Source organism: Sardina pilchardus, chromosome 13 (assembly GCF_963854185.1).
Source record: "Sardina pilchardus chromosome 13, fSarPil1.1, whole genome shotgun sequence".
NCBI lineage: Eukaryota > Metazoa > Chordata > Actinopteri > Clupeiformes > Clupeidae > Sardina > Sardina pilchardus.
This window is the reverse complement of record NC_085006.1, coordinates 28,562,143-28,588,153: the sequence shown is the minus strand read 5'-3', so window position 1 is coordinate 28,588,153 and position 26,011 is coordinate 28,562,143. Positions and strand designations below refer to the sequence as shown.

General features: G+C 44.2%; 2 protein-coding genes across 3 annotated transcripts in view; both read left to right on the top strand.

The window, feature by feature from the left end:
• The first annotated feature begins 1,065 nt into the window (after positions 1 to 1,065).
• On the top strand, positions 1,066 to 7,532 carry LOC134100231 (cytochrome P450 2M1-like). 2 transcript variants are annotated; one of them, XM_062553328.1, is made up of 9 exons: positions 1,066 to 1,266; positions 1,572 to 1,734; positions 2,403 to 2,552; positions 2,778 to 2,938; positions 3,303 to 3,482; positions 4,452 to 4,590; positions 5,019 to 5,206; positions 5,700 to 5,841; positions 7,172 to 7,532. In XM_062553328.1, exons 1-9 carry the CDS (start codon positions 1,072 to 1,074, stop codon positions 7,354 to 7,356), a joined length of 1,503 nt encoding a protein of 500 aa, XP_062409312.1. In that variant the 5' UTR covers positions 1,066 to 1,071; the 3' UTR covers positions 7,357 to 7,532. The 2 variants fall into 2 exon arrangements, with proteins under 2 accessions (XP_062409312.1, XP_062409311.1); XM_062553327.1 differs by having other exon boundaries at positions 4,449 to 4,590.
• A 1,415-nt stretch (positions 7,533 to 8,947) lies between these two features.
• LOC134099234 (adenylate cyclase type 10-like) overlaps positions 8,948 to 26,011 on the top strand; it is a 24,532-nt gene continuing 7,468 nt past the window's right edge. Inside the window, exons 1-23 of the mRNA XM_062552025.1 lie at positions 8,948 to 9,296; positions 9,824 to 9,928; positions 10,054 to 10,092; positions 10,265 to 10,408; positions 10,566 to 10,771; positions 10,940 to 11,030; positions 11,145 to 11,233; positions 11,610 to 11,801; positions 12,982 to 13,103; positions 13,690 to 13,766; positions 13,978 to 14,167; positions 14,594 to 14,649; positions 14,997 to 15,168; positions 15,791 to 15,983; positions 16,506 to 16,592; positions 17,495 to 17,766; positions 19,254 to 19,462; positions 20,111 to 20,263; positions 21,767 to 22,081; positions 22,862 to 23,176; positions 23,448 to 23,487; positions 25,518 to 25,731; positions 25,998 to 26,011. The exon at positions 25,998 to 26,011 is cut by the window's right edge and continues 124 nt beyond it. Coding sequence (XP_062408009.1) covers positions 9,134 to 9,296; positions 9,824 to 9,928; positions 10,054 to 10,092; positions 10,265 to 10,408; positions 10,566 to 10,771; positions 10,940 to 11,030; positions 11,145 to 11,233; positions 11,610 to 11,801; positions 12,982 to 13,103; positions 13,690 to 13,766; positions 13,978 to 14,167; positions 14,594 to 14,649; positions 14,997 to 15,168; positions 15,791 to 15,983; positions 16,506 to 16,592; positions 17,495 to 17,766; positions 19,254 to 19,462; positions 20,111 to 20,263; positions 21,767 to 22,081; positions 22,862 to 23,176; positions 23,448 to 23,487; positions 25,518 to 25,731; positions 25,998 to 26,011 — 3,458 coding nt within the window. The 5' untranslated portion in view covers positions 8,948 to 9,133. The remainder of the gene's footprint in view (positions 9,297 to 9,823; positions 9,929 to 10,053; positions 10,093 to 10,264; positions 10,409 to 10,565; positions 10,772 to 10,939; positions 11,031 to 11,144; positions 11,234 to 11,609; positions 11,802 to 12,981; positions 13,104 to 13,689; positions 13,767 to 13,977; positions 14,168 to 14,593; positions 14,650 to 14,996; positions 15,169 to 15,790; positions 15,984 to 16,505; positions 16,593 to 17,494; positions 17,767 to 19,253; positions 19,463 to 20,110; positions 20,264 to 21,766; positions 22,082 to 22,861; positions 23,177 to 23,447; positions 23,488 to 25,517; positions 25,732 to 25,997) is intronic.

Below are 26,011 nucleotides of genomic sequence, written 5' to 3'. Positions count from 1 at the left end.
GAGGTTCTAGCCAAAGACCTTTGAATTATGACAAGACCCAGTCAGGCAAAAGCAATCTTTAAATGCACGACATCAGGATTGTATAGTCCATTTTCTAAAAGTTTCTTAGTGGCGATGAAACACTAGGGCCTGGCTGGATGAATGCACCTTCTCTTTTACGTGGCAATTATTGGTCCATACAGAAACAAAAGATTAATGAAAGGTTGTTGCAAATAAGTCCAAAAACAAGGTCCAAACGAAATTACTGAGAAGTGATTTGTAAAGGAAAAGTGTGATGGAAAAAGTGTTTGTCACCAAGCTCACGTATGCCCCCTAACCTCCAGTGCCCCTGTGCCATATGCTGTGATGCCTACATGCCCACGCGCCTACGTCACCTGGTATGCCCCAAAGGTGCACAGATATAAAACGATTATCTTTCAAATTAAATAATTGCAAACATTCAAAACTAATCCAAACCAATTTCCCAATAAATATAAATTGAAACTGTGAATAAATGGCTATAACAAGGGTCAAAACAGATCAAAAAAGGGTCAAAACAGATGACTGAAGCACAATTGGAATTGGTCTATTATGATGTGCCTAAACAAAATATTATTTAATGTTATAGACAAAGTCTTCTTAGACATATTGAAAACCAAAGATTGGATGCAACACAATGTCCCCATGCACCTATGGGTCATTGAAAGTTCAGATTAAAGGATTCAGACAATAAACAGCCTGCAACTTGCCAGTTACACAAACACCTATTAGGCCTACAGTATGTAGGTGTAGTTCAATGTTCACTTCACTTTAATCACATACCACAAATCACAAACCTCACACTGTATCACATATAAGGGATATCTGTCTCTCTATCGGGTTGGTTTGACACTGTCCACTCAAATGATTTAAATGTGTAAGTTTGTTCTTTAAATGTCAAAAGAATGTTTAACTTTATACCCCACTCATGGATCAGTGAATGCCACAACGCACAGGGTTAACCATTCACCAAATTAATCCATGTTCACTCGGTGGGAGGAAGTGGCCTATTTGTTTTTACCCACTCAGCCTAGACCCATACAGAGGATTGTGATGATGGAAACACTTGTCTTTCTCCAGACAAACCTTCTCTCTATAGTTTTGGGCCTAGTGACATGTATATTGGTATGGATGATTCGAGGGAAGCAGAAGAGCTTCGGAAGATTTCCCCCGGGGCCTCGTCCAGTACCACTGATAGGAAATCTACTGCAGATAGACCTGAAGGAGCCATACAAGTCTTATGAGGAGGTATGTTCTCATTATAATGTATTCATTCTTAGTTTTCTTTCATTGCATTTTATGTGAATATGTGAATAGCACCAGAAAAATAGAAACAAATACAAATTAAAAATTAAATTAATCGTTATTTTGCATCTGTTGTCTTTGTCCATGGACTAATGTAAGGTTGATGTGCAGAAATAAGCAGTCTATACGCTTCAAAACCTCTTTAAAGTTAAAACTCAGTGCCACAAACAGACTGTGTATTCACATTTATTCAAGTGTTCTGCAGTTAACAGAATATACCTTTCACTAGTGAAACCTTCTCCTTGCAGTTTTGTAAGAAGTATGGGTCTGTGTGCACTATCTGGCTGGCCAACAAACCAGTGGTGATCTTATCAGGTTATCAGACCCTCAAAGATGCCCTCGTCACCCAGGGAGAAGAGTTCAGTGGGAGAGCTCAATACCCTTTCCTAATGAAGGCAACCAATGGATATGGTAGGTTTCTGGATAGATATTGTCATTATTTATATACACTGGTCAAAATGAATCACAATAATGTCATATCTTAAATAGTCATAGTTCAAATTGAATGATGCTATCCATTGATGTTATTATTGTATGCACTGATTACATACATCATCATACACACATCTACTTGTAAAATCTAGAAGGCAGAGATTCTCTGGAAAAGTTCAGTTACTTGTTATCCACAGGTGTGATGGTCAGCAGTGGTCATCGCTGTTCTGGTTCTTGTTCTCCACAGGTGTGATGGTCAGCAGTGGTCATCGCTGTTATGGTTCTTGTTCTCCGCAGGTGTGCTGGTCAGCAGTGGTCATCGCTGTTCTGGTTCTTGTTCTCCGCAGGTGTGCTGGTCAGCAGTGGTCATCGCTGTTCTGGTTCTTGTTCTCCGCAGGTGTGATGGTCAGCAGTGGTCATCGCTGTTCTGGTTCTTGTTCTCCGCAGGTGTGCTGGTCAGCAGTGGTCATCGCTGTTCTGGTTCTTGTTCTCCGCAGGTGTGATGGTCAGCAGTGGTCATCGCTGTTCTGGTTCTTGTTCTCCGCAGGTGTGATGGTCAGCAGTGGTCATCGCTGTTCTGGTTCTTGTTCTCCGCAGGTGTGATGGTCAGCAGTGGTCATCGCTGTTCTGGTTCTTGTTCTCCGCAGGGGTGCTGGTCAGCAGTGGTCATCGCTGGCGAGAGCTGCGTCGGTTCTCCATCACGACGCTGAAGAACTTTGGGATGGGGCGCAGGAGCGTAGAGGAGAGGGTGCAGGAGGAGGCCAGGAGTCTGGTGAAGGCCTTTGATGAGCTCAACGGTGAGGAGAGAATAACACTGTCTGTTGTGTCGTGTGTCTTGCAACATTTTCTGGCAGCCAGACAAGAACCTGTAGAACTTTGACTTGCATAGGCAAAGCAGGTTAACGACAGTGATGATTTCCAGGGGGATGATGTAACACTACATGGCAGAGGTAGCACTACATGATATTTCTAATCTGCTTGAATTTGCCATGAAATTTAAAAGGTACCAATCCTTTGATCAGGTGGACTCTTCGATCCCAGAGAGCTGCTGTGCAATGCGGTGTCCAATGTCATCTGCTCCACAGTGTTTGGCCACCGGTTCGAGTACAAGGACCCTGAGTTCCTGCTGCTCTATAATGCAGTCACTGATGCCTTCATAGTCCTCAACAGTCGCATTGGCCAGGTAATACCTGCTAGATGTTTTCAGTTGTCTTTTTGGCTCATAATCTCTTTTTTTCTAAATAGTAGTTTCTCTCCTCATCACCTCTTAGCTACAGCCATTTCAATACATTCATGAAATAATCACAGAATTAAGATATGCCAAAGGTCAAGAAACATTTTACTTTGTAACTGTTTGTCCAATGATTGTTCAAAATACTCATAGGGAAGTGTGTCATTAATTGCCTGTTAAAGGTGGTGTAAGCGATTCTGGATAACGTCATATCACATTTGCTGTTTGATTGAACACCACACACCGTAAAACTGATGTTTTTGATCTACTTGAGTTTGATAATGATCTGTGAGGGCTGTGATATGATCTCTTCCAGCTCTACAACATGTTTCCTGGAATTCTTGACCGTTTTCCTGGGAAGCACAGAGACATGTTTGCATTGCTGCAGGAGGCTCAAGCTTATGTGAAGAAGGAGGCAGACATCCGACTGAAGCACCTGGATGCCAACTCCATCCCACAGGACTTCATTGAGGCCTTCGTGATTAAAATGATCCAGGTGAAAATTATTTAGGGGTAACGACAATGATAATGGCAAAATGCTACTGATGATATTATTCCTTATAGACAACAGAAATATCTTTTTTGGCTGCTGCTGTGGTCAAAATTACTCCAAGACAACTGGTATGAGAATGCAGCTTTACTCACGATACCGGGAGCATAAAAGTCAAAAGCCCACAGTACATCTCTGGGTGAAGTCAATTCTTATACCCTTAACACACACCCTCGGAAAATCACAAGATGCTTACAATGTTTACAAGAACTCCTCACCATCAGATATCTCACATTCCTCCTGGGGGTTTCAGGTGGAGCAGGGGTTATCTTAACATTCCTAAATTAAAGGTAACCAGATTTTACAACATATCTATAATTTATACTAAAACATTTCATGTGAAACATATATTAACAAGAGTGCAGACCTCCGCCAAGCGAAAACATAACCGCTTCCTGGATCCAGACGATAATATGGATCACTCCCAAAATGTAATCGTTTCTTCCTTGGGTCATTTCACCTTTTCATGTTATGTTTTCAGACCTTCCCTGAAAACATAACCTCCTAATTGGTGGAGGTAATTATCCAGCTTATTATCTGAGTTGATTTTTGACAATACATGCCTACTCCTCAGCTGCATAAATCTGCAATTAGAGGACATCCCCACTAGATGGCCTCATTTGCCTTTTTTACAGCATGCTTATCTTTAAACATTTTAGATGGATGACTAGACAGTGAGACTAGGATTTTTTACTGAGGTACATGATGTGTTGTAAGGAAGATTTGTTTTATATCAGGCATTTAAAAGTCTGTAATATATATTGATTATGATTCTTTTATTTTAATATAATATAAACCACTTGGTGGTTGGGGATCATATGATTATTTTAAACTGTCACTCCAACGCCTCATTGTTGAAATGGTCATTACTGTTGACTCCACTGTTGATGTGAGTTTTTGTGTGTACTTCAGGAGAAGGACGTCCCAAATAGTGAGTTCCATTATGGCAACCTGCTGGGCAGTGTGTGGAACCTGTTTTCAGCTGGAACTGAGACGACCTCCTCAACGCTGAGACAAATGTTACTGATGATGATCAAGCACCCACAAATCCAAGGTTCCGAAAGAAAAGAAAAGAAAAAAGACACACACATACAGCAGTTGATTTGCCATACTGTATATCCTAAAGATATGGACAAATACAGGATCCTTTCAGTTGATCCTGAATTTATACCATATTATCACATTGCTCTGCTGTGAAAATATGCTTCCTTATTGTTATATTATAATGTAATATTAGCAATAAAGCTGTGAATTAAGTATGAAATTCTAAAAATGTTCTACAAATAGTACTCCATTAAATATTATAGTATAATGAGTAGGCTTCTGGCCTATATATTGCTAAAGTAATAATTTATACTAACAACATATCTGATGGAATGGCTTTTATTGTTCCTATTACCAAAAGAAGGCTGATGAAGTGTTGCTCATCTGTGCAGTCCTGAAGTAAATACATTTGAACGTGTTTGTAATTTTCTGGTTTAGCGCGGGTCCAGAAAGAGATCGATGAAGTGGTTGGACAGGACAGAAGCCCGTCCATGGAAGACAGGTCTAAGATGCCGTACACGGACGCTGTTATTCATGAGGTCCAGCGCCACATGGACTTGGCCCCGACCTCTCTTCCCCACAAGGTCACTGCTGACACAGAGTTCAAGAGCTACCACATCCCCAAGGTGAGAGATTAACAATCAATGGCACTTTATACTGAATATATAGAATCTTGAATTTCCCCTGGGGATCAATAAAGTAGCCTATCTATCTATCTATCTATCTATCTATCTATCTATCTATCTATCTATCTATCTTATACAATATTTAACAGGAAGCCAGTGCAAAGCCGGCAGTACTTTAGTGATACACTATGTTATTGTTTCCTTATCCCGGTAAGCAATCTAGCGGATGCGATGGATAAAAATGAAATTTTCATGGGGCTACATGACCACCAGGTTTCGTGGGGCCCGGTCTTTTAGTGTCCCGGGAATCGCTGATCCAAAATTACTGAAGAAAAAAAGAAATTCGGAAGAAAAAAACTGACTAAACCTATATGTTATTGATATCACTGACTGTTCTCATGGTGTGGTTTCCACTGCACGGCAGTCTACTGGTAGTGCCCATAATGTTGTATGGAGAAAAAAAGGCATGTTTCCTCTTGTTCTCCTCCTGCAGGACACTATGGTTCTCCCTCTGCTCTCCTCGGTTCTCTTTGACCCCAAACTGTGGAAGAACCCAAATAACTTTGACCCTGAAAACTTCCTGGATGAGGAGGGACGATTTAAGAAGAATGATGCCTTCTTGGCTTTTGGATTAGGTAGGCCTACTACTACTACAGTACATGCCAATGGAGAGTTTCCTCTTTGGAATAGTTGCTGTGCTTCTCTCTTGTTCTGGCCGTCATTTTACTGCTAGACAGTGATTCTAGAGCAGTGATTCTTGACCAGTGATTCTAGAGCAGTGATTCTTGACCAGTGATTCTAGACCAGTGATTCTAGACCAGTGATTCTAGCAGTGATTCTTGACCAGTGATTCTAGACCAGTGATTCTAGAGCAGTGATTCTTGACCAGTGATTCTAGAGCAGTGATTCTAGAGCAGTGATTCTTGACCAGTGATTCTAGACCAGTGATTCTCAACCTGGAGGTCGGGAGCTAGATCATTTCTGGGGGCCAACAGATTCTGTGGATAAAATTAACAGCATATTTTAATTCTACATTAAACAATCACTTTCTTTCTGTTTTGTTGAATTTCCATTAGAACTGCAAAACAGCGTTGTTGTTCACTCTAGGTAGTCTATGCCTAGGCCTCAGCTGAGCTTCAGTAAATTGGCAATAGTGATATTTCAGCCTTTGGGGGCTAATCATTATAATTATCAAGTAGTCCTCTTTCGTGTTCCATAAACAGGAACTGCCGTTATGATCATGATAAAGTTGTCCTACATATTTGTCACTGTTGGTAAAGAAGAAGCCGCATCCATCACAGATGGCTTTTCAGAAAAAAGTATGCAATAAAGCTATACTATAATGTATTTATTATTCTGTCTGTGGGCAAAAAAGTGGGTTGTTGATCACAAACACCAACCTGATTATTGTGGGGGACTGTGACTCAAAAAAGATTGAGAGCCACTGGTTTACTGTAGGTACATAGGCTACACACCGCCGGCGACTTGAGCTTCCAAGAAGCTCTGGACGCCCTGCCAAGGATGCCGTCTTTGGACGCTTTGGCCGTTCTGACGTGGTAGCATTCTATGTTCGATCATGTTCGTTGCTGGTCGTTTGTCGCTAAACCGCGTCATAGCTCATTACCATAAAGTTGAGCCACTTTCAACTTTCTCAAGTCGCTCAAGACGCCCAAAATGTGACGCCAACGGATTGGCCGCTGCTGGCCGCTGCTGGCAGCTGAGAGAAGCCGGCTTCCATTGAAAATGAATGACTTACGGAATCTTTGGAAGCTCAAGTCGGCGGCGGTGTGAACATACAGTTAGGATACTGCTGACATTGTTGTTGCAGCCTTCAGTTTTACAAATCCATGAATCCGTTGGTTTATTCCGTGTCAGGGAAACGTATCTGCCTGGGTGAACCACTAGTTTAGAATACTGCTGACATTGTTTTACTAATCCATGAATCTGTTGGTGTGTTGCCTGCAGGGAAGCGTATCTGCCTGGGTGAGGGTCTGGCCAGGATGGAGCTCTTCCTCTTCACATGCTCTCTTCTCCAGCGCTTCACCTTTGTGGGCACCAAACCCCCAGAGGAGATCGTCACCAACCCCAAGAACTGTAGTTTTGGCCGGCTGCCTTGCGTCTACGACTGCTACGCCAAACTCAGGGTGTAAATGAACACTCTGTGCTGTGAAAAAAAAAGCCAGACTGCAGGTTGTGAATTAAATCAGTGCATCGTATAATAGAACGGTGTTAGAATGTCAAAGAATGATACATATTGGGATGATTTTATTTTAGTTTAGGTTGAAAGTATAAACAAAGATATATATATATATATATATATATATATATATATATATATATATATAAAAATACACATCATCAATTACAACATCATGTTCAGTATGGAAATGTTTAATCATGAATAAAAAGAGTCTTCTGGAAGAACCAAAACATTGACCCTTGACCCTTATCTATACGGGGCTGCTCACATGCATTCTCCACAATTGGCATTCCAGGACCACGACCAACTACAGAGCCAATCTTGTAGTCAGTACAATAGACTGTTTAAACCACACCCCCAAAGGTCAAGGCCTTTTCAACACATTTCACTGTACAAAGGTGATTTTATCATTATTTCAGTTACACATTTCCTTTTGAATCAGTTTTAAAAACAGGACAAGTTACTTGTTGATGTTTTTATATGATCTTTCCATTAATAGACCTAGGCCATTTTTTTTTCTGGCGACATTGACCTGCTCCATGATGTTGACCTCTAAGAGTGTTATATGAATGTTATAAATGAGCTTCACGTGCCTGGGAACATGGAGAAGTTTATATTTCTATCTCATTTTAGATTCAAAGATACAGCTCTTTTTGAACTGTTTAGAAATGTCATATCATTCAGTGATGCTTGACCAGTGACCAGCCAGACCCAATCCTAGGTGTCTAGATTTCTAGGCTAGCCTATAAGTTACCTCAGAGATCAAACTGAGAATGCCTCCACATCTTACGCTCTGCACTGTGAACATTTTCAGACTGCAAGTCGTGTTCAGGCTATTTCAAAACATTGTACAACGTGTTAGAATATCAGAATGATATATTGGGATGAAACAATAAGCTGATGTAAAAGATATAAAGTATAGCTGATGTAAAAGATAAATAATTCACATCAGGCCTAAGTTTAAAACATCATGTTCAGTAGCCTATCCAAGTGTTTTAGCATGATAAGAATATCCTGGAGAGGAGTGTGGAAAAGACAATAGCCAAAGCCAAAAGCACCAGCCTATTACAACCTAGTCCTAGTATGTGGGGGTGCCATACAATTTGATTGATTGATTGATTGATTGATTGAATGATTGAATGAATGAATGAATGAATGAATGAATGAATGAATGGAGAAGGGACAGCTTTCTGATCGCCCTAACTATGGTGAATAGACAAAACTGTTTGCTTTGTTGCTTAGATGTAGGCTAGACTGTGCCTATGCATGAATGTGCATGGACCGGTGAATGGACTATAATATACAGTAATGGACATCAAGCAGGTGGATGATGGACCTGGTTATCCTAATTTAGGGTAATGAGCAGCCATCTAGGCCTGCACACGTGTATCTGTATGGCTCTGGTAATGAGTAGGCTACTATCAAGTAGATAGTAGCCTTCTAGTAACCAGCTCAAGTTCTGAGGCGTTCCAATGAATCAACGATCGATGCAACAACAGCAGTTCAAGCTTAGCAACGGAGATTTGATTAGCAGCTACATGGCGCCTTATTTGTGAAAACGAAGCACTGAAGATATCTCAACTGCTTTTCATTTATGGCACATTGGTGCTTACGAGCATTGATGTAGTTTAGCTAGACTAACTGGATCAAAAGACTGATGTTATTAGACTAAATTAGCTATATTAATTCATTAATGTTACGGCTAGGTTAAACTAGCGCGAATTAACATGGTCAAAGTAAAGGGAGATAGCAAACAGGGGGATAGCACTAGCAAAAACAAGATTAGTAGTATTGCGGCTCATGTACCCGATTTGGTCGTCTACAGTGACTTCAGGAAGATACCTTATGTGGAACACTTCAATGGCGTGTTACTATTTGCAGATGTGTCAGGTCTGTGGTAAATTTTGTCCTTACAGTTACCAGCTAATAGTCTAATGTTAACTTGAAAGATAGCCAAGCCAAGCTAACTGTCATGTAATAGCTAGCTATGCTAAATAGCTGTCAAAGCAATGCTAGCTTGTTATAACCCATAGAAATAAGGTTATAACCAACGAGTCTCACCTATGTAAGATAAATCTGTATTTACTTTCAATGCCACTAATTTAGTTATAGACCCATTACATTTCCATCCCCAGCACAGTTAAATGACAGTTTTGATCTTTGTTTGTAGGCTACCGCCTCTTGTCAACTCCCTGTTGGTTATCATAACATCATATCCGTTTACAACTAATGTTGTATGGACTGTAACCAAAGTCCTTTTAAGGATATACAAGTGTCTCTGCTGTAACCAAGTGTCTCTGCTGTAACATTGTAGTGCTAACATTGCTACAACCTTACTCTCTGAAATACAGAGAAGGTACACTGCAGCTCACATCAATGTCCACATTGTTGTCCACATTGTTGTTGTATTTGTTTAGGGTTTACTGCACTAACTGAGAGATTCAGTATGAGCAGCAAGAAGGGCTACGGAGCTGATGAGTTGACCCGCACACTCAACAGCTACATTGGAGATATAGTATCCCGTAAGCTTTTAATATGGGGTTTCCAAGGAGGCTGCTATATTGTTGACAAATATGCTACACTTTAAGAGTAAACACAACATACAGCTGCTCTTAAGCAATTAAACTAAACGCTGACTGTTTCACAGATATCCTGGCTGCAGGAGGAGATATCCTAAACTATGCAGGTAACAGCTCACAAAATTAATAATGATCCAAATTTGTGGCTTATCTGATGTAATGAAATGAATGTTGCTAGTTTGCATTGTAATTCAGTCTGTAGCCTTGGATATAACAATATGTTTAGTTTACATGTGTCTGGGCATAGCTACACATCACATCTGGTATTTGTCTTCACAGGGGATGCCATTTTGTCTCTGTGGACAGTGGAGCGTTCAATGCTCAGTGAGGTCATCTCTCTGGTTGTCAAATGCGGCCTTAACATTCAGGACAAATGTGGCGTTCGAGAGACAGACGTTGGCTCTGTGTTGCGAGTTAAAATAGGTGCACACTGCCTATCTTCTATATTTCATACATCATCAGTTCACCACACAAGCTTTTACAGTCAGTCTAGGGTTTGATTTAGTGCAAGTGCACTATTGAATGGATATTTGATTGTATCTGAAAGTCTGTTCAACTTCATGCTTTTCTCTCTGTGCAGGCATATCGGCAGGAAAACTGTCTAAAGTGATCATGGGAAATGAAGACAGTCAGTACTTTGTGGTGATTGGACGAGCGGTGGACGAGGTGCGGCTGGCTGAGGGATTGGCTGTTGCTGGCAACATCATCCTGTCGCCTAATGCCTGGGAGCTGTGCCACCGTGCCAACATAGCAGTTGACCACTTTGAGGATGAGCGTGCTGTGAAGGTGTGACCAGTCTTGCGTATCTCTCCCCCTCCCCGAGTACTGGTCACCTCTCTGTCATAGTGCTTAATTGGTAGTCGCTCCCTTTTTCTTAGCTGTTAATCGAGATGCTATCAGTCACTTTGCACGGAGATGAAATACAATTCAATTTCCTTGCTAATCTCCATACAGGTGCGATACATCAAGCGGGACCCTAATTTTTCTGTAGAGAAATATATGGAATCCGTCGGCATGAATGTGGAACATGACGACACGATTAAGGGTAAGAAAAGTCGGCTGAGCGAACTCATTATACTTTCCAGAGACTTTAATTTGATCTGACTGACTGATAATATTGTACTGTTCCACTCTGATGGCCATTTGTTAATGAATTCAGGTTGTGTGAGAAAAGCCTCCAGTCTGATGCCCAATGAGGAGCGGGAAAAGTTTCTTCAGAAGTACATCATGAAGACTGTGCTGCAGAAGGTAACATGAGTTAGAGAGGGTCATGACGACTGCGTCACATTGGTGACCTTCAAGGGTTACAGCGCTTTATAACATGATGACATGACAGGCAGGTTTCAGCTACAATTTGATTCTCTAAGGAATAGACTACTCTTAAAGGCGTTGAACTCTGAGTCCTCACCAAACTGTCCTCTCTCATCCCACTTTAAGTCAAACAAAAAGCTCAGAGGAAAAGAGGAAAAGGATGGAAGGAAACAATGATAATGAAATAAATAAGATGTACGCATAGAGAGAAAACACAACCAAAAGAAAAAAGAAACACACATCCCCTGTCAGTTTACCAGTGTGCTGAGGTTGCATCCCTCATCCCAGAGCCTGCTCTCTCTCTGTCTGCCAGATCGATGCTAACCAGCCCTTGGAGTACCTGTCCGAGATGAGGCCGGCCACTATCGTCTTCATCAACCTGCAGTTCAAAGGCGCCGAGGCCGACGCCGAGCAGTGCATGGCCATCCACGTGGCCGCTATCGGCATCGGCAAGCAGATGGTCAAGCACCACGGCCGAATCAACAAGGTGTTCATGTTCGACAAGGTAAGTCATAGCTGGAATGTGTGGAATTTGCTATAAGACTGTATAATGCATATTTTTTCTACGGCAAAGGTAGCTTTTGTTCTACAAACATGTAGTTCTATGTCATACATGTTTCAATATCAATACTTCCTGGTTATGTCATACATAATCGATAATCCCATTGTATTGATTTTGAGAGGTTAAATATCTGTGTCGTTGACTGACATGAGCTAATGTCAGGTGAGTGTTTCTGTGCTGTGTTCTGATCAGGGCTGTATGTTTCTGTGTGTGTTCTAGTCAGGACTGTATGTTTCGGTGTTTGTTCTGGTCAGAGCTGTATGTTTCTGTGTTTGTTCGGGTCAGGACTGTATGTTTCTGTGTGTTTGTTCTGGTCAGTACTGTATGTTTCTGTGCTGTGTTTGTTCTGGTCAGTACTGTATGTTTCTGTGCTGTGTTTGTTCTGGTTAGGACTGCATGTTTCTGTGTGTGTTCTGGTCAGGACTGTATGTTTCTGTGTTTGTTCTGGTCAGTACTGTATGTTTCTGTGCTGTGTTTGTTCTGGTTAGGACTGCATGTTTCTGTGTGTGTTCTGGTCAGAGCTGTATGTGTCTGTGTTTGTTCTGGTCAGGACCGTATGTTTCTGTGTGTGTGTTCGGGTCAGAACTGTACGTTTCTGTGTGTGTGTTCTGGTCAGGACTGTATGTTTCTGTGCTGTGTTCTGGTCAGGGCTGTATGTTTCTGTGGTGTGTTCTAGTCAGGACTGTATGTTTCTGTGTTTGTTCTGGTCAGAGCTGTATGTTTCTGTGTTTGTTCGGGTCAGGACTGTATGTTTCTGTGTGTTTGTTCTGGTCAGGACTGCATGTTTCTGTGTGTATTGTTCTGGTCAGGATTGTGTGTTTCTGTGCTGTGTTTGTTCTGGTTAGGACTGCATGTTTCTGTGCTGTGTTCTGGTCAGAGCTGTGTGTCTGTGTTTGTTCTGGTCAGGACCGTGTGTTTCTGTGTTTGTTCGGGTCAGAACTGTACGTTTCTGTGCTGTGTTCTGGTCAGAGCTGTATGTGTCTGTTTGTTCGGGTCAGGACTGTATGTTTCTGTGTTTGTTCGGGTCAGGACTGTATGTTTCTGTGCTGTGTTCTGGTCAGAGCTGTATGTTTCTGTGTTTGTTCGGGTCAGGACTGTATGTTTCTGTCTTTGTTCTGGTCAGGGCTGTACGTTTCTGTGTTTGTTCGGCCTGCCCGGGGACAAGAGAGAGGATGAGAGCACCCATGCCCTGCAGGCTGCCTATGGTGCCCACGAGTTCTGCCTGAAGGAGATCCGCAGCTTAAGGTCAGCTATAGGGGACCACATGTGCCCGACAGAAGACTTAATGCCACCAGACCAGTCAGTTTTTCAAGTTTTAGGGTGCCGGAATTAACATAGCAGGCACTGTAAGGCATTTCCACAACACAGGTACGAGTGAAAAAGAGAAGATGTACAACAGTGTTATGCAAAGATATACTCCAGATGTACTACAGTGTTATGCAAAGATATACTACAGATGTACTACAGTGTTATGCAAAGACTTTCAGGTGGAAAAAGAAACCAAAGGCAGGCAGTTGTAAGAGTCAGTTGATGAAGTTTTGAGAAGTTCCATGTTTTTTATGCATGGATAAAGTGAAGAAGGTTAGGCTTTTGTCTGTTGTTTCCATTTTGTTGAACTTTTCCTGCACTTCTTGACAGTTAATCAGTGTTGCTGCTTGTGGCTGAGACTTCACCTGAAGGATTAGTAGAGTAGCAGGGAAATGTCTTCCTCATACTCTCTTTGTCTCTGTGAGGCTTTTCTCTCTGTGTGATGGGATTTTTGGTGCTGTCTCTCTCTCTGGCACGTTTCTCTCTGATTCTTGGTGCTGTCTGTCTCTGTGATCTGTCTCAGGCTTGTCTCTGTTGGAGTGACCACAGGGCCTGTCTTCTGTGGGGTCGTGGGACACACTCTCAGGCATGAGTATACAGGTGCATAATGCATTTCACACATACACAGGAACACGCTCGCATACTGTATACAGACACTCTTGCACCCACACACTTCCACACACTTCTGCAAAATTATTCTAATACCATTCTAAACTATATCACACTATGGTACAGTATACTACACTATTATACAATATGATATATAGTAATCTAATCAAAGCCTAATCTAATCTAATCTCATGCACTGTAGTGATCGGTAAGAAGGTGAACCTGGCGGCGCGTCTGATGATGCACTACCCCGGCGTGGTGTCATGTGACTCAGAGACGCACCACTACTCCAGGCTGCCCCAGGCCTACTTCACCGAGCTGCCCAAGAAGGCCATGAAGGGCGTCAGAGACCCGGGGCCCATCTACCAGTTCACCGCCAGGAAAGTCAGGATGTGAGTGGGAAAAGCCCCCTATAGACCCTATATAAGGCATAAGATGGAACAGCATGTCATGGATGGAGTTAGAGGCTTTAGGCATCTGGAATAGCTGCTGTCATCTGAAGTGAATTGGTCAGAGGAACTATTTTTGGTATTTCAACGCAGTTACTCTTCAGAAATCATGACAAAGATTTCAACATTGTTGGCATTCTGAGCGCCACCTCATTCTTGGCCATTATTTGACAGAATGTTATACAAAACTCACTCGGTTGTGTCACTCTGTCAATTGTGTCTCACTAATCCCATTCATTCTACAAATATCTCACTTATCTCACACAGAATGTACAGTGCAAGCTGAGGTATTTCAGTGATTCTTTGCAGTCCTGTGACTGCTATACAGTATTTTCTCATCTTTGTATTGTTTATGTTTTTTTTTTTAAGAACTGTCGGTCAGTCCCCCATGTCCGTTGAGAGAGAGAAAGAGTATCCGCTTCTCGGTGAGTCAGTACCTGCCAGCTGCTGATTATCATCTGTAATCTGTATCTGTGTGTGTGTGTGTGTGTGTGTGTGTGTGTGTGTGTGTGTGTGTGTGTGTGTGTGTGTGTGTGTGTGTGTGTGTGTGTGTGTGTGTGTGTGTGTGTGTGTGTGTGTGTGTGTGTGGGGTGTGTGTGTGTGTGTGTGTGTGTGTGTGGTGTGTGTGTATCTGTGTGTGTGTGTGTGTGTGTGTGTGTGTGTGTGTGCATGGACATGAATCTCTTAGTTTATAGTCTCTTTTTAGCATTACACAGAACACAACTGAGAGATAGAATGAGCCGAATGGCATCCCCCTTGTCCCCTTTGCCAGGTCGGGAGAAAGAGATGGAGCTTTTCTCCGGCGTGGTGAAGAGTTTCCTTGATGGCAGGGCCGCGGACACGCTCACCTACAACAACGTTGTGATCTTCGGAGGCGGTAGCGGCTACGGCAAGAGCCATCTCTTGGCTGAAGTAGTCTACAGAGCCAGCAGGCTGAGTCTCAGGTGACTTCCCTCCATATCACTCACAACAGCTCTGGTTCCCATTCTGCCACATTATTTATTTGTACAGTACATTATTGTATAGTGCGTTTATTTGTTATGTGTACCGTGATTTCTTGACTATTAGCCAAGGTCTATACATTGATTTTGCTAATTGTCTTCAGCCGTGAGGTTAACAGACGTGGGTGGGCACAGCATGGGAGCTCATTTGTTTTCTCTGCTCTTCCTCATGATTGAAGAATAATCTGATTCTGATTCACTGGGCTGCTGGGCACTGTGGTTCATTTTTTATTTGCATAGAACACTGTCCTGCAGTTTATACACAATGTGACTAATGCACAGGACATTACTGTACAATTACAGGGCACTTACTGTACTGCTCCTATTGACTGGCCCACTTTGTGACTCTTTGCTGGGTCTTTGAATGCATGTAGAGTCTTAAAGGTGCAGTCGGGAATGTGCAGGAAGCTGCATTTGTTTGTGTTTATGTTGATATTTGATATATCATACCAATACATTTGGATGGCTATATATGGTATATGGAACTACATTAAAAACAGACCCGATTCTGGAATAAAGACCAGCGTGAGCGCCGGGTGATTTGCGTGGGCCTGTTTGTGCTCAGGGTGATGTCCTGCGAGCTGGCCAAGACGGACATCCATCAGCAGAACTACACGCTGCAGACGCTGCTGGCCCTCCTGCTCACCGTGGAGACCTGCAAGAGCTTCGCGGAGCGCGCCAAGGTCATCCTGTCCCAGATCGAGGAGCCGGAGATGAGGGAAAACCTCTGCCTGCTCAACGAGACGCTCCTGGTCAAGGTGCTGCAGCACACACATGCACTGCATTTATTCTCATACATACAGTAGCCTTATTCTACCGCCCTTCATTCTATTCGGACTGTTCTGCTTTTTATTCCATTTTATTAATCGGAGTCAAATTCCTTATTTGTTTACACAAACCTGGCCAATGAGGCTGATTCTGATTCTGTAGAGTCTGAATTTAGGTGACGCACAAAGTGCAAAGTCAGGCACCGTAGAAAATCTGGTCCAGAAGGGCATCAGAACACGAACACCGGCAGAACTGAAGCCGACTGACTGTTATGTGGAGACCCATGAATTAAATGGGCTTTCATCATTTTGCAGAATTTTTGCCAAATTTCAAATGTCGGTTCCATTTAGAATGCTGTGAATTAATGCTCCTCTGTTGTTCACATCTCACCCTGCCATTTGTGTTGAGGCAGTGTACATTGGCTGTACAGTACAAGACTAATAAATTACATTAAGGGCTTTGATGTACAGGTAATGGTTTTATTCTGAGTTTCTCTGTTTGTGTGGTCGCAGTTCCCTGTGTCAAAAAGAGTCTCACTCATGGACAACGAGACTCGTGAGAAAGAGACCAAAGACTTCATCATGCAACTTTTCTGCCACGTAAGCAGAGGCATCCTCATCTCCGTATTCATTTAGAAAAAACACTGATATACGCGCCGAAAAAACTAGCCAGGCTTTTATTTACTTCAATTGACAAACTAAACTACAGTACACTTCTCACAAAAAGTTCGGGATATCTGGCTTCTGGGTGAAATTTAATGTTTCAATACAGAGGGTACTGAAACATTGAACTGTAGGACATGCGCATTCAAACATTTAGGTCACAGGTCACATCAAGTTTACCTGGTTACGGTGGATTTTAGGTTCATCCTGAAATTTCACCCGAAAACCAAATATCCCTTACTGTTTGTGAGTAGTGTATTTGAGAGTGTCTACTGTATATGAGTCAAGCCTTAATTTCTCCTACACAAACTTCTGCTCAACAAAGATGGGAAATATTGATTACAGGATAAATGATCAAGGAGATTTTGTGAAACCAAAAAACTTGACCTGGCCTCTAATTAGAGTATGGGATTTCTATTGTTTGGGACAACATGCTGTCTCACTAAGTAAACTGTGTATGGGGCTGTTGCGTTTGGCAGGTGTGTTTTCCTTGTGACTGTTATCGAGGCCATTTGAGATCTCAAGATTCATTTTCTGTTATTTTGGTTAAAAATCTGAACTGAATAGGCTAGAACTTCATGCTCTCTCTGTAAAGAAAAACAATCTGACAGCGATAAATACAGACGGCATCTCGTCATAATCGTGGTTACCGCCCCCAGTTACCGTGTTAACCATGGCTGAAACACCCCCCGTGGGGGAAAACATTTTTGTTCTGCTAGCAAGTTAGCCCATTGACTTTCATGTGTGATGTTAGCATGTTTTCCCCCACGGAGGGGGCGGCAACCTTCTAACCGTCTGTATCTATGCTTGTGTCCTTGTCTCTGATTGGCCATCCTCAGATGGCGCGGGCGGAGCCGTGCGTGTACGTGGTGGACCAGGCGCACTTCGTGGACAGCCCGTCCTGGGGCTTCCTGCAGGAAGTGTGCGAGGCGGCGCACGTGCTGCTCTTCCTGTCCGTGCTGCCGGAGAGCGAGTGCAACCCCGAGCTGCTCCACCTGCTGCGCGCGCCGCGCACCGTCTACCACAAGCTCACCGGCCTCGAGCCCTCCGTCATCGCCCAGCTGGCCTGCCAGATCCTGGGCGTCGTGCGCATCCCCACCGAGGTGGAGCTGTAGGTGGCAGCAGACACTCATCGCTTGATGTGTGCTGATGTTCTGATGCTCTGTGATGTCTCATGGGGTGCCTCTCATGCAGCGTTTATACGTCCTCCCTCGCTACTCGATGCCTCGATCCTCACTGATCTACATAAAGAATGATGGGGGGGGAAACAATGGGATAGTCTCTCCAGTGTTAGTTATAGATCAGTGGGAACGCCCCTCGAGGATCGAGCATCGAGGAGGCATGTTGAGAGGCACCCATAGCTTGATGTGTGGTGATGTTCTGATGCTCTGTGATGTCTCATGGTCAAATTTGAGTAGGAAGCAGAGCAGTACTAGGAGGCCTTAATGGCATGGCAACCTGAAAAGACAAAACGTTTTGGGTGGGATTTTTATGCAGCAGGGTTGATTTTGGGATTGTTACCTCCGCCAAGGAGGTTATGTTTTCATCGGGGTTTGTTTGTTTGTTTGTCTGTCTGTTTGTCTGTTTATTTGTTACCAAGGGAAGGTCAGAAATGACCCAAGGAAGGGGTCTTGTGGCACAGCAGGCTACAGCGTCCGTACCATTTACGGGTCCGAGTGCCCACGGGGACCCAGGTTCGAATCCGGCCTGCGGTCATATCCCAATCACACCCCATCTCTCTCTCCCACTTGTTTCCTGTCTACCTCTTCACTGTCCTATACTAATAAAGGCAAAAAGGCCAAAAAAAAAAAAGAAATGACCCAAGGAAGAAACGGTAACATTTTGGGTGTGATCCGTATCACCATCGGGTTTCCGGAGGGGTTTATGTTTTTCGCAGTTTCTTTTGCCATCATTGAGCAGCGGTAGCTGAGCCCTCTGCTGTGCTGCCGTTGTGTGAGACCTCTGCTGTGCTGCTGCTGTGCTGCTGCTGTGTGAGCCCTCTGCTGTGCTGCTGCTGTGCTGCTGTTGAGTGAGCCCTCTGCTGTGCTGCTGCTGTGTGAGCCCTCTGCTGTGCTGCTGCTGTGCTGCTGTTGAGTGAGCCCTCTGCTGTGCTGCTGCTGTGCTGCTGTTGAGTGAGCCCTCTGCTGTGCTGCTGCTGTGCTGCTGTTGAGTGAGCCCTCTGCTGTGCTGCTGCTGTGCTGCTGTTGAGTGAGCCCTCTGCTGTGCTGCTGCTGTGTGAGCCCTCTGCTGTGCTGCTGCTGTGCTGCTGTTGAGTGAGCCCTCTGCTGTGCTGCTGCTGTGCTGCTGTTGAGTGAGCCCTCTGCTGTGCTGCTGCTGTGCTGCTGTTGAGTGAGCCCTCTGCTGTGCTGCTGCTGTGTGAGCCCTCTGCTGTGCTGCTGCTGTGCTGCTGTTGAGTGAGCCCTCTGCTGTGCTGCTGCTGTGTGAGACCTCTGCTGTGCTGCTGCTGTGCTGCTGCTGTGTTAGACCTCTGCTGTGCTGCTGCTGTGTGAGACCTCTGCTGTGCTGCTGCTGTGTGAGACCTCTGCTGTGCTGCTGCTGTGTGAGACCTCTGCTGTGCTGCTGTTGTGTCCTGTGTAGTTTCCTGGTGGAGAGGAGTCACGGGGTGCCGTACTACTGCGAGGAGCTGCTCAAGAGCCTCTACCTGAGCGACATGGTCTACATCTCGGAGGTGGAGGAGAACGAGGACTGCAAGGACGTGGACCTGCTCTTCCCGGGCCCCAGTGTGGAGGTGCCCATCTGCAGCAGCAGAACCAGTTCAGAGGAGGAGATCAGGAAGAAGTCCATGGGTACCATACCATACACACACCTACAGTAACAGCAGAGGCAGACATTCTGGGTCCACAAAGTAAAAGTTCTGCCATATATTTTTTTCTACCTGTGCATTTAACACGGGTGCTATCACTAATTACCTGATCTACCTGGCTGCTAATTAGAATGAGCTGGTTTACTAAATGGTTGGATCAAAAATGTTTGGGCAGGACTTTTACTTTCTGAACCTGCGATGGTCACCTCTGCATAATACTCCTTTTCATAAGTTGCAGTCACGTTTCTACTGACGGGCAAGAAACGCTGACAACAGTGGCTAACGTTTGCATGTTTGTAGCTATGCACAAAGTGACATCCGTTCCGTTGTGTGATACCCTACCTGCCGGCGAATGACAGCTAAATAAGTAAGGTAGTTTAAAAAAAAAATATATACGTATGATCCTCGCCTAGCTAAGCTATTGACAAACACAGGTGAGATCAATGAGATATCAGTCAGTTCAGTGAGATATCAGTTTAAGATCCCCACTTAAGGGTTATTCTTGGAACACATGCTGTGTGTGGTTGATTTCTGACAAGAATATCTTTAATAATAATAATAATAATAATATATTAGTAAATTACATATCTTATGAATAATAGTGAAATATGTAATGCACACTGGTGCTTAGGACTGGACATACTTGCACAAGAGAACACATCCTCCCTGAAGTGCCGGAAGATTGCTGCGCTGGATGAGTCCACTAGTGACCGGCTGAAGTACGTGTGCTTGACCAACGATGGAGCCAAATTCCACCAGATTCCCATCCCACTCACATTAAAAGGTAGCTTGCTGTGTCCATATTCACATACTTCTCACCTCAAAAGGTACTCTGCCCAGATTCCAGATTCACATACCTCTCACCTTAAAAGGTAGTCTCTTTAGTCAAACAGAAGATCTTTGATTTCTCTCAGCATGAGTGCAGTTTGTCAGCGTAGTTTATTTGACTATGTTTCAGTGTTGAAAGGCCTTTGCAACTTGATACTTTTGAACTTTATGTTATTGCATATGATTTGCCTTGGTTTATTTGATCAGTTTGAAACTGCAATGTGACACAGTTATTTTCCCTTTTCTCCCAACTGTGATTGACACTCAGAATGTATATTTATGTGTTTTTGTTTACTGTTTTGTTGTGTTTACTGAATCTGTTTACTGCTTACCGTTCCCCTGAGGCTGTTCTTCTCTAAGCACCGGAATGGGAAGCTTGACACATCACCATATCGCGCAAGTCTATTTTCATCTCCAGGCAACTGGAGCGCTGTATCCAAGCTATACTGTAGGGCCCGGGGATTAACCAATGAGCCACATATCCTATATCCACTTCAGAGTTTCGCCATTTCAAACCATCTAAAAGACATTGGGGGCAGAAAACCTCATTGGGCTTCCTTACAGTAAATGATGATTAAGCATGTCAGTTCTGGCCTGAAGTGGTTTGAAATATGTTAATTTCATGTGCATTCATTCATTTTGCTGTAGAAACACTGTCTAATGTAAAGCACCTTTCTGACAGTGTTCACTTCTTATTGCCATGTGGGATTTCCATGGGAATGTGGGGTACCAAAGGGGAATAGAGGAGGACGCAGCATTAGTGAAGCAGAAAGCATAATGCCATTACCCCTCAAAGTGCATTCATTCCTATCCCCCAAATGTTGTCACGTCCATTATTCAGCCTGTGTTATGGGTGCAACACGCTCATACTGTATCATTTCCAGCTTTTGATTGCTGAAAATGAGTTATTTGAAGCTTGCAAATTGAAGTGTAATTGAAGTATAATACTGTAGTGGGACTGCTCCAGAGATGTGCAAACAATAGAAGTTAATTGACAATCTAAAAACCATGTTGCAATAAGAACCAAGCCATGGCTACAGTATATAGTGAAAGTACTGTAGATCCCTTTATGTTGTCTCTCTTCCTCTCTCTTCGACTCTCTCTCCTTCTCTCACCTTTTCTCCTGTCTGCTCTCTCCCTATTCTGCTCTCCTTTCTTTCTCCTGTTTGCTACCACCCCTCTCTCTCTCTCTCTTCTGCTCTCCTTTCCTTCTCCTGTTTGCTACCACCCCTCTCTCTCTCTCTCTTCTGCTCTCCTTTCTTTCTCCTGTTTGCTACCCCCCCTCTCTCTCTCTCTATTCTGCTCTCCTTTCTTTCTCCTGTTTGCTCCCCCTCTCTCTTTCTCTCTCTCCTTCTCTCTCTTTCCGCCTGTTCATTCCCTCTTTCCCTCTCTTTCTCCCGTTTTCTCCTCTACGTTCCTTCTCTCTCCTTTTCTCTCCTCTCTCTCTCCTCCTGTGCAGGTATGGCCCTTGCTCACCTGGACCAGCTGCTGCCCAACGAGCAGATGGTGGTGAAGTGCGCGGCCATCATCGGGCACACCTTCACCACGCAGATGCTCACCCACATCCTGCCCGAGCTGACGGAGGACAAGCTCAACGCCACGCTGGTGTCGCTCTTCAAGGCGGGCACCTTCGTGTGCGGCTCGCGCCCCGAGAACATGGTGGACCTGAGCCTGGCCAGCGAGAGCTACGTGCTCAGCTGCTACTGCGACCAGCGGAGCGTGGACGGGAAGGCGAGGATGAAGGATGAAGACGAGGAGAAGGAGGAGGAGGAGGGGGAGGGGGAGGAGGAGGAAGGTGAGAGGAAGCTGGGGACTGATGCTGTCGACTCAAGTTCTCTCAAGCTCTCTCAAGAAAATCTCTTCTAGTATGGCTTTAGTTGATGTTGTTGTTTTCATTGTTGATATTGTTATTTATTATTATTATTATTATTATTATTATTATTATTATTATTGTGATGGATAGTTGTTGTTACTGTTATTATAATTATCCTAAATATAGGCTTTTCAACTTTATTTGAAACTATTGTAACTCGTGTACAGTAGGTCTTGTTACTTGTAGACTTCCGTGTACTATAAGTTGCTTGGAAAAAACATTTCTTCCAAAACATGCATGCCTGTGTGTGTGTGTGCATGCGTGCCTGCATGCGCGTGTGTGTGTGTGTGTGTGTGTGTGTGTTTGTGCAAACGTGTGTGTGTGCATGTGTGTGCGTGCACTTGTGTATTTGTGTGCGTGTGTGTATGTGTGTGCGTGTATGCATGTGTATGTGCGTGTGTGCGTGCGTGTGTGTGTGTGTGCGTGCGCTTGTGTATGTGTGTGTGTGCATGCATGTGTGTGTGTGTATGTGCATGCGCGCGCATGTGTGTGTGTGTGTGCGTGTGTGTGTGTGTGCGTGCGCTTGTGTATGTGTGTGCGTGTATGCATGTGTATGTGCGTGCGTGCGTGCGTGTGTGTGTGTGCGTGCGCTTGTGTATGTGTGTGTGTGCATGCATGTGTGTGTGTGTGTGTATGTGCATGCGCGCACATGTGTGTGCGCGTGTGCGTGTGTGTCTGCAGAGATGCCGGGCCAGGCGTCGGAGAGCGGCATGTGGCGCTGCGACGTGATGCGCTTCCGCACGGCGCTGGTGAAGGAGACGGCGTACGACCTGTGGCTGCAGGAGCAGCGCCGCGACTTCCACGCCAAGTGCGCCGCCTACCTGATCAAGCGCGCCCACCGCTGCGCCCACTGCCCCGTCGACGAGTTCATCCACGGGCACAAGGCCGCCGTGGGCGCCGCCATCATCGAGATCCACGGCGTGCTCAACGCACAGGTGTCCTGCGAGAAGGCCCTGCTCAACAGCCAGAACACCGAGCATCTTAGCCCACGACGAGGTGTGTGTGTGTGCGTGTGTGTGTGTGTGTGTCCGTCCATGCATGTGTATGTGTATTTGTCCCTGTGCGTGTGTGTGCGTGTGTGTGTGTGTGTGTTCCCTTTGTACAGTACCTGTGCAGTACAGTACAGTACAAGTACTCCTCAACATCACTTGGCAAGAACGTTGTTTGCATTAATCAAATTATTATGGAGCGTTGCATTACGCTTTGCCACTGCTGGTTCAGTAATTTAATCTCCACTAAGTGTTGTTATGTTCTTGTGCTCCTGTAGGAACCATCATGATCGCTCCAAAGCCAGCGCTGGAGACTGGGTAAGGCTCGTCCTGCTCCCCCCCCCCCCCCCCCTCTTCCTCTCTTCCCACTCCCTCTCTCTTCTCACTCCTCTCACTCTCACCTCTCACTCCCTCTCTCCTCCCACTCCCCCACCTCAGCCGTGCGGCTCACCAAATGCACGTGCCTTTCCGCAGCACCATCCCACGCGTTGGATTCCACGGTGCCACTGATCTATTTTTAAACCCAAACGGGTCCCTTGCCACGCCAGCGTGCTGCTTTGTTCTTCTTCCCACACTCTCATGCATCTGCTGTCTGGGGCTCTGCAAGTTCAGCTGATTTAGCAGTCAGTAGATCCTTTCATCAGAAAGTGACATTAGGGTTCATACGTTTTTAAAAAACCTGGAAAAGTTATGGAATTTTTGAAAATGCCAATTTCCAGGCCTGGAAAGGTTTTGGAAAACAAAAAACACCCCAAAAGTTTTGGAAAAGTGTTGGAAATTTGCTTCATCCAATTCAACTCAGAAACATATCTCATTTGGCCAGGTCATGTCTCACACTTACGTCACAACCGATTGGCAAAGTTTTAAGTTTTGAGAGCATTCCTTCTATGTAACCATCCCGTTATCTCACGCATCATATCTATTATTAATGTAGCATCAGTTGATGTGAGGTTTTGAGAAATATAAGGTCATGGAAATTTGTGAAAAAATCATGGAAAAGTCATGGAAATTCTCTGGTGGAAATGTGTATGAACCCTACAGTTCATCTTGCCAGCAAGCTGTGCTTGTCCTCTGTTTTTGTTTTGGGGATGTCATCACCATTTTCTACAAGCCAAACTTTAAAGGAACACTTCACCGTTTTTTCATATTAAACTACGTTATTCACTTAATTAAGACGAGTTGATACATACCTCTCACATTTCAATGTGTGCACTCACTGGCTCTGGCGCGCGGCGCAACTTTGATAGCACTTAGCTAACCTAATGCATTCATTAGGATCCAAACAGGGATGAAGTTAGAAGCGACCAAACACCTCCATGTTTTCCCTATTAAAATACAGTTACACGAGTAGTCACACGACCAAGTATGGTGAGACAAAATAAAACGTGGTGCATTTCTAAGCAGGTGAAAGGCATAACTATATTGTGTGGCGGAATAACATTGGGAGCACTTAGACTCTGCGCAGTAATATCCTCACTCCAAAGTGAAACTGAAAGTGCAATAGTGAGGATATTACTGCGCCACACAATATAGTTATCCCTTTTACCTGCTTAGAAATGCACCACGTTTTAGTGCCAGTGAGTGCACGCATTGAAACGTGAGAGGTATGTATCAACTCGTCTTAATTAGGGGAATAACGTAGTTTATTATGAAAAAATGGTGAAGTGTTCCTTTAAAGCAACACCAAAGCACTTTTCCTCTGTCGCACGAACGCTATTTGTTTATCCTGCAAATAACGATGTCTTCAGACAAGGTACTGAAGGTAGAGTATGTTGCATGATTCTATGAAAGTGTGATGTATTGCGACATTGAAGCAAGTGAAATTTGTAGTTTCTTATGTCTCATTCCATCGTACTACAGATCCGCTACCGGATCTGGTAAACTTACATAGTGCAGTTATAGCCGATAGAGGGCTGCGAAGTGAATACAGAAGTGTCGTTCACCCTGTTATGAGTTGATGAACCACTAAAATGATTTTGGGAGCATTATTTTAAGGTATAAAATACTATTTAGTGTTGCTTTAATAACTTTATTGTCCCCTTGGTGAGTTAGAGATAAACACAATAAATCGAAAAGCATTCATAGAGCAAACACCTCTGCCAAGCGAAAACATAACCGCCTCCTGGATCAAGACAGTGATACGGATCACTCCCAAAATGTATAGTTTATTCGTTTATTCCTTGGGTAATTTCAGACCTTCCCTGAACCGAAATCCATCCATAACTTTTTGAGTTATCTTCCAATCAAACAAACAAACAGACAGACAGACAGACAGACAAACCCTGATGAAAGCATAACCTCCTTGGCAGTAAATATAGCCCCCCCCAATTGTCCTGTCTGTCCTCCAGAGATGTGGAGGAGACTCTTGCTGTTCTGGATGCCATCATTCAGGACCACCAGGAGGGGGCGAAGCTGAGCAGGTGGTGCCAGTGTGCCCAGGTGCTGGAGGTGGTGCTGACCCCCATGGCACGCCACTGGATAGGGGTGGGCGACGTGCCCAAGGCCGTCTACTACCTGCTGGAGACGTCCGCCGCCTGCATCTACCTCTCTTATAACCTCAAGGTGTGTGTGTGTGTGTGTGTGTGTGTGTGTGTGTGTGTGTGTGTGTGTGTGTGTGTGTGTGTGTGTGTGTGTGTGTGTGTGTGTGTGTGTGTGTGTGTGTGTGGAGAGAGAGAGAGAGAGAGAGTGTGTGTGTGTGTGTGTGTGTGTTTGCGTGCATGTGTGTTTATTGTGTGTGTGCTTGACCAGTAGTAAAACCGGATGCCCACATCACGCTCAAACCATGCTGTGTGGTTGTGAGCATATTTGATAATGTCACTCTGTGACAGGCTTTGACCTACCT